General features: G+C 36.9%; 1 protein-coding gene across 1 annotated transcript; it reads left to right on the top strand.

Moving 5' to 3' along the window:
• The first annotated feature begins 1,388 nt into the window (after nucleotides 1–1,388).
• Nucleotides 1,389–4,600, top strand: LOC127158578 (uncharacterized). The gene is made up of 3 exons (XM_051101659.1): nucleotides 1,389–2,935; nucleotides 3,136–3,257; nucleotides 3,573–4,600. The coding sequence occupies exons 1-3, from the start codon at nucleotides 2,933–2,935 to the stop codon at nucleotides 4,132–4,134; spliced, it is 687 nt and encodes a 228-aa protein (XP_050957616.1). The 5' UTR covers nucleotides 1,389–2,932; the 3' UTR covers nucleotides 4,135–4,600.
• Nucleotides 4,601–6,398: the final 1,798 nt, after the last annotated feature.

The raw sequence follows: 6,398 nt of genomic DNA, 5'->3' as shown, positions 1-6,398 counted from the left end.
CTAAATGAATTGAAAATACCTTATACATGCAGCAGAATATTTAAGATTTTAATCTGAAGTATTAAAATGTGTCATTTTCTTACGTTTAACTCTTTGCATGTAGCAGCCTCATACTTAAACATTTTCCTATCTGAGGATAGTTGGTTGGATCAAATTTGCATGACTGTCTGATTGGCTCTCATAATCATGTAGACTAATTTACTACAGTCAACCACTCTCTGTTAAGTACTGATATTCTCTACTGCTCCATCTTTTCTGAAATAAAGCACTTGGTGGTTGGGAAACAAAGTATATGTCAAGCACATACACGTTAACACAACATTCAGTCAGTGCACAATATTACAATGTTCCAGAGTTTTTAATATCTTAATGGCCTAAAATTTGGCAAATTTTTATTTACATCATTCAGAAGCAGTATCTGCTCACTTCTTGCAGTGTGGATTCTCCTACAACGACTGTCAAATCAATAATCAATTAGAACCTGATTACACAATTAGCACAAAAACAAATAAACCAATGCATGCACACATCATGTTTGTTTTGTTTTGTTTTTTCATTTTTCTTTTATTTTGACAAGCCATAGTCAAAATTAAGATTGTAAAGATTGTAAAGATTGTAAAAGATTGTAAATCTCTGAACGAGTCTACCTGCATGTGTCCGTTTTTAACAAATCTTGACTGTCACAAAGTCTGGCATTAATGAAAAAAGAGATCCCACAGAGCTCATAGCTATAACATGTAAGGAACATGTTTGTATAGTCTGACAAGCAACAATTGTATAGGAATGTTATAAACTGTACAGGGCGCACCTGGCTTAAGTCTAGTCTCGTTCTCTTTTTTTCTCTTCTTGTTCTCCCTCTTTTCTTCAGTAGACTATGTTTATCACTAATGGCCAGTCACCATTTGTAAAGTGAACTTAATATTAACTTAATTGTTAACTGCCTGATAATTCAACAGTCAACACTACAGAGTAGATTCAACACTGCGTCAGGCCTTGTTCACACCGTCATTTGAAAACACATCTTTAACAGAGGCTTTCAGAAACATGATGCATTTTCAGTCGTGTAATGCAGTTATGTGACCCATTCAGCTCAAGCACAATGGTGGGTGACATTGTACCACCGTCGTTTTGGCTGCTCTACAGTTTGATGCCATTGTTTATTGATTAAGATTAATGTCTTCTGTCTTCTGTCCAGTTATCTGAATATGCATGATCTGTCCAGTTATCTGAATATACCACAATGCCATCTACATACACTTCACAGTTGGTCACATCCGACAGTATCTGATGCATCAAACGTTGGAACGTGGCAGGTGCATTTCGCATCCCAAATGCTAAGACCTTGTACTGTAGGAAGCAATTAGGAGATACAAATGCAGATATCTCTGAGGCACGTTGGCTGAGAGGCACCTGCCAATAACCCTTTAGCAGATCCAACTTCGTAACATGCTTGGCTAAACCAACTCGATCGACACAGTCTTCCATTCTGGTAAGTGGGAAAGATTTAGGTTTCGTTACATTTTTGACTTTGCGATAATCTGCTTAGAATCGAAAGGTGTTATCAGGTTTTGGCACAAGGAGGCAGGGGGAGCTCCATGGACTCTGACTAGGTTCAGCCAACCCGTGACACAGCATATACTCAACCTCAGTCTGCATGATTTCACGTTTTCCTGGATTCACTCTGTAAGGACGCTGCTTTATGGGGGCAGCATCTCCAACATCAATGTTATGTACACATACTGTAGTTCTACCTGGCACATCACTAAACAGGGACGGAAAAGCATGCAGCAAGCTGGTTAGTGTTTCAGACCGTTCACTGGACAGATGACAAAGAAAACTCTGAAGATCCTGCAATATAGTAGATTTCTTCAACCGAGTGGAAGAAACTGGGACATCTTTTCTCCTCAATCCATCCTCCTCCAAGGAGTAGTTTGATACTACACCAGCAGTGGCTGTAGAGGAAACTGATGGGGGGACACTCTTGTCTTGAGCCATTCCAGCGTGATCCCTTTCTACATAGGCCTTAAGCCTGTTTACATGACACACACGGCTCTTGCATTTTCGGTCAGGAGTAGCAACAAGAAAGTTGGTCTCGTTTCACTTTCTTTCGACCAGATAGGGACCAGCAAATTTTGAATGTAATATAGAACCAGGAGTTGGAAGGAGGACCAGGACAGGATCACCAGGATGAAAATCTCTTTTCAGAGTTTTTGTCAAATTGACGCTTCATCTTGGACTGAGCAGCAGACAAAGTGAAATTTTGCAAGACTTTGAGCCTTATGCAGCTAATGTGTGTACATACTTCATACACCACCAGGACAGTTTTACTCATGAGCAGTACAGGTACATAAACATTTTCAGACATGGATGAGTGGATTCAGTGTGGATGAGCAACTTTTAAGAGCGTTTTTAAATGAAAACACTGTTCTCAAACCTATTCAAACGTCTATGTAGACGTAGCCTCGTGTTGCTTTTAAACACCTGTGGATAAGACTCATACGTAGCCTACACAATTTTTGAGTGAGTTTACTTTATACACACTTTATAGACACTTTAAACCAGGTGTTCCCAGTCACGTACCATAGAGCTCCCCAGTGTTGCACATTTTTTGGTTCATTGGTTCTGCTTTAAACCATTGTTAGACATGGAAACACTTGTGTAAACAGTGATTAAAAAAAAGTTCCCTGAAGAAATGTCCAAACTGTATGTAAAATATTAAGTGCTTTATCAAAGACATATTGATAAAGCTAGGCCTGTTGAAGACAAGTAGTTTATCTTACTTTTTTGCATGATACAAGGGCTGATAAAAGAGCAGAATAAATGTGATACATGTGCTACTCCAGCTCACAACTCTTACACCAGAGCAGACTTTACACATCATCTCTGAGGAGCTCAGTTCACTGTATCTTCTCTTGAGTCTACGACAGTCATCATGGTAAGCAGCATTACTATAATTAATTGCTAGTCCACTTATAATTTTCATTTTACTCTCTTCTTGTAATTTTAGTGAAAGCAATTGACAGGACAGTACAAGTAACAGAGAGGAGAATAGGAGGGGGGCATGAATATGTAATAACTATACTACATTGAGGAAAATTATGACTGTTGATTATTTTATGTTTTTGCTCATTTCAGGTTTTCACTGTGCGTTTGAGGTTCGTTCTCGGGATTATTCTGCTTTCTTGTATTCAAAGTGTGGTGAATGAAAATGTGGACATTAACACCCTTTCCAGGATTCAAAAATTCTTTCATTACAAGTACGTTTTCATAATGCTGAAAAAAATGAAGGGGTAACAATGCAGACAAGACTGTATTTGTCAACATTAGTATGCATTATGTAGCTAACAGTGACAATGTCATCTCACTATTCATTGGTATTTATTCCTAAAATGTTCCTAGCACAAATACAATTTTGTATGCTTGCATTATAGACAGACAAAATGTACATTTTATCACAACGACCCACAATGAGTTTGTCCTGCCGTTTGCAATGTTGCAGTCCCAGCATGCATGTTTAATTTCTCAATTGTTTTGCATATGTAGATTGTGATAATTCTTTTCTTTTTTAACAGTTTTGAAAATGGCCAATATGCAGTAGCCATCAATGTCCCAAAGGTGCAGTGTCAAAGCGGTTTTTACCCATCTGGAAAAGAAAGCACCTTTCTGCTGAAGGACATGTCAGAAAAAGTTAAACCTTACATAAAACCTGACAGCAAGGATGTCTATCAAGGCACTGAACTCATCGCTGCAGGACATCATACAGACGCACATTCAGAGTATTTACTGATGAATCCTTCAAAGAGTTCTCCTTTGACAAACTTATTGAATAAAAAAAAAGATGGATGTGTGGTTTTCTACACCTTAATATCTCCCTGTATAGACAGATGTCTTAATAATAATGACCATGATAATATTTTACCAGGTCTTGATGAATTAAACAAATACAAGGGAATTAAAGCCTTTGCTTATACACATATCTATAAAAAAGACCAAAAGAATAAAAATCTGCATGATAAACTAAAGAAGATTGCTGATCTTGTGCCACTTTACCGCTGTAACGAGGGGGGTTGTATCCTTTGTGGAGGACCAGGTTCTAAAGAACTGCAGAAAAAATGTATAGAAAATGATGTTTGATTTGCTCAATCATGCTGAGTTCCTGTTTGACACAAATGCTTTAGACCTGATGTGCTAGTTAGCTGCTGAGTCTTTTGAAGATATGCTTCAATGCTCAAACTGAGGCTTTTGCTTTTAGAATTCTTACAAATGAGTAAATTCTAACAGGGGAGAGTAAATGATCATTCGATTAAAGAAATTGCTGTTTTATGAGTGAATCATAAATAGGAACTTGGAGAATCCTAATCCTTGATAAAGAAAAAACTACCATTGAATTAATGATTTTGTTTTTAGAAACAGCTGCCATTGTGACCTCATGGGTTTACTGCTGTGTGGACCACAATGTTTTACAATAGTTTTTTTTATTAAAATGCTCATTTGTTTATGCTTGGGTAACAATATTTGTAGTGGTTCCTTAAATACTGCTTGGGGAAATAAATACATTTCTACGCAATGTATTATCTGTTTTATTTATATGCAATGCTTATGTCAGTGGTGACTATAGTCATTTTAATGCATTTCAAGTTTAATCCTTGAATTATCATTGTGAATTTTAATGTGGTAAGGTGTTATAAATAAACCTTACTTCAGTGATTAAACATTGGACTGTTATTGAATGACTTGCATCTCATAACTTTCATAAAACTCTTTTTGCCCAGCATACATTGGAATATGAACTTCATTTTTAATTAGTATTCTTACTCTCCAAACACATTTCTTTGAAGTATTATCCTTGAACACCTGTTCAGTGCCTAAAAAAGTGATTTCTATCAGTTGTTCACTGTAGAATGAGACTGAATGAAGTTGCGGGTAAATCTGTTACAAACAAACAGCAAGTAACACATTGAATTAAATGTATTTGTATTTATTAAATATATTTGTATTTAAATGTTTTTTTTTTCTTTTCTTTTTTTTTTGGTATTCAAAAATACACCAATAATCTTCGTTTTGTTTACAACTTTGAAAAATCATTTTTTTACAGTGTTGAAAATAACAAATTCCTTACCACCCTAATAAAACATATGTGACCTTTGACCACAAAACCAGTTATAAAAATCATTTTTTTTAACATTGAGATTTACACATCATCTGAAAGCTGAATAAATAAGCTTGACATATGGTTTGTTAGGATAGGACAATATTTGGTTGAGATGCAGCTATTTGAGTGCAAAAAAATCAAAATTCTGAGAAAATCACCTTTAAAGTTGTCCAAATGATGTTCTTAGCAATGCATATTACTAATAAAAAAATAAGTTTTGATATATTTACAGTAGGAAATTCACAAAATATCTTCATGGAATATGATCTTTATTTAATATCCTAATTATTCTTGGCATAAAGGAAAAATGCAATAATTTTGACCATACAATGTATTGTTGGCTATTGCTACAAATATACCCGTGCTACTTATGACTGGTTTTGTGGTCCAGGGTCACATATTCATCTTTCAGTGTGCTGTTGAGCTGTCAGTCTGGTGCTGTTAACCGTATTTCATCCAGGTCGAGCCTGTCAATCAAACCTGAACACACACATTGAGTCTGTGGTGAAGGTACAGCTGCTCCTCATCCACACCCACAGGCTCCCCGGGGCCCCGTCGCCTCTCTCTGCCCACAGGCCCGCTACTGACTGACCCTCTCAATGGAGGTCAGGACTCCACTCATGGAAACTATTGGATTCAGTCAGCTGGAGATGAAATATCTCCCACAGCATATTACCCACGGGGAACAGAGGCAGAGAGAGACTGTATGAGGGCAGAAGCATCCGGATGCATGAGAGGAACCAGGTGTCAGGTGGAATTCAGTCAATAAGAACATTTCACTTCATAGTGAGATGAGCATAAAACAGAAAAAATGAGGTGAATAATAAAACGCCGCGGGTCGCTGCTGTAAACCCCTCAGGATACTGTATTGAGTCCAAACAGCTGCCCTGAGAATGTGTCTTTTCATCTCACAAACATCTGAATATTGACACATTGAGTTTCTTTTATTTTTGTCTTGATGTGGCACGTCTCCCACTCGAGTTTGAGTGAAAGAAATGAAGCGGTTCATGTGGCGCTGCTGGAAAAGCGCATTGAGACATTATGCTGGTAATTTTGACTGTTGTGTCGGGAAATGAACGCTAGAAGGCGACACAAGATCAGTCCATAATTCAGCGTCCACAAAATTATCAACCGCTTCTACACTACTATTACTATCACACTATTAATAATAATAATAGTATTTTATTTTCTGTTTATTGTTGTCTTCACCAACAATATACATACAATATTTTAATCGCCATTTTAA

The sequence above is a fragment of the Labeo rohita genome, unplaced genomic scaffold (assembly GCF_022985175.1).
Source record: "Labeo rohita strain BAU-BD-2019 unplaced genomic scaffold, IGBB_LRoh.1.0 scaffold_158, whole genome shotgun sequence".
NCBI classification, from domain to species: Eukaryota; Metazoa; Chordata; class Actinopteri; order Cypriniformes; family Cyprinidae; genus Labeo; species Labeo rohita.
Note: the sequence above shows the minus strand (reverse complement) of the source record. Positions and strands in the feature narration are given on the sequence as shown.

Coding starts and splice junctions, on each gene's coding strand:
- LOC127158578 (XM_051101659.1), top strand. Junction 3,258..3,572: donor CAAAAATTCTTTCATTACAA/GTACGTTTTCAT, acceptor CTTTTTTAACAG/TTTTGAAAATGGCCAATATG.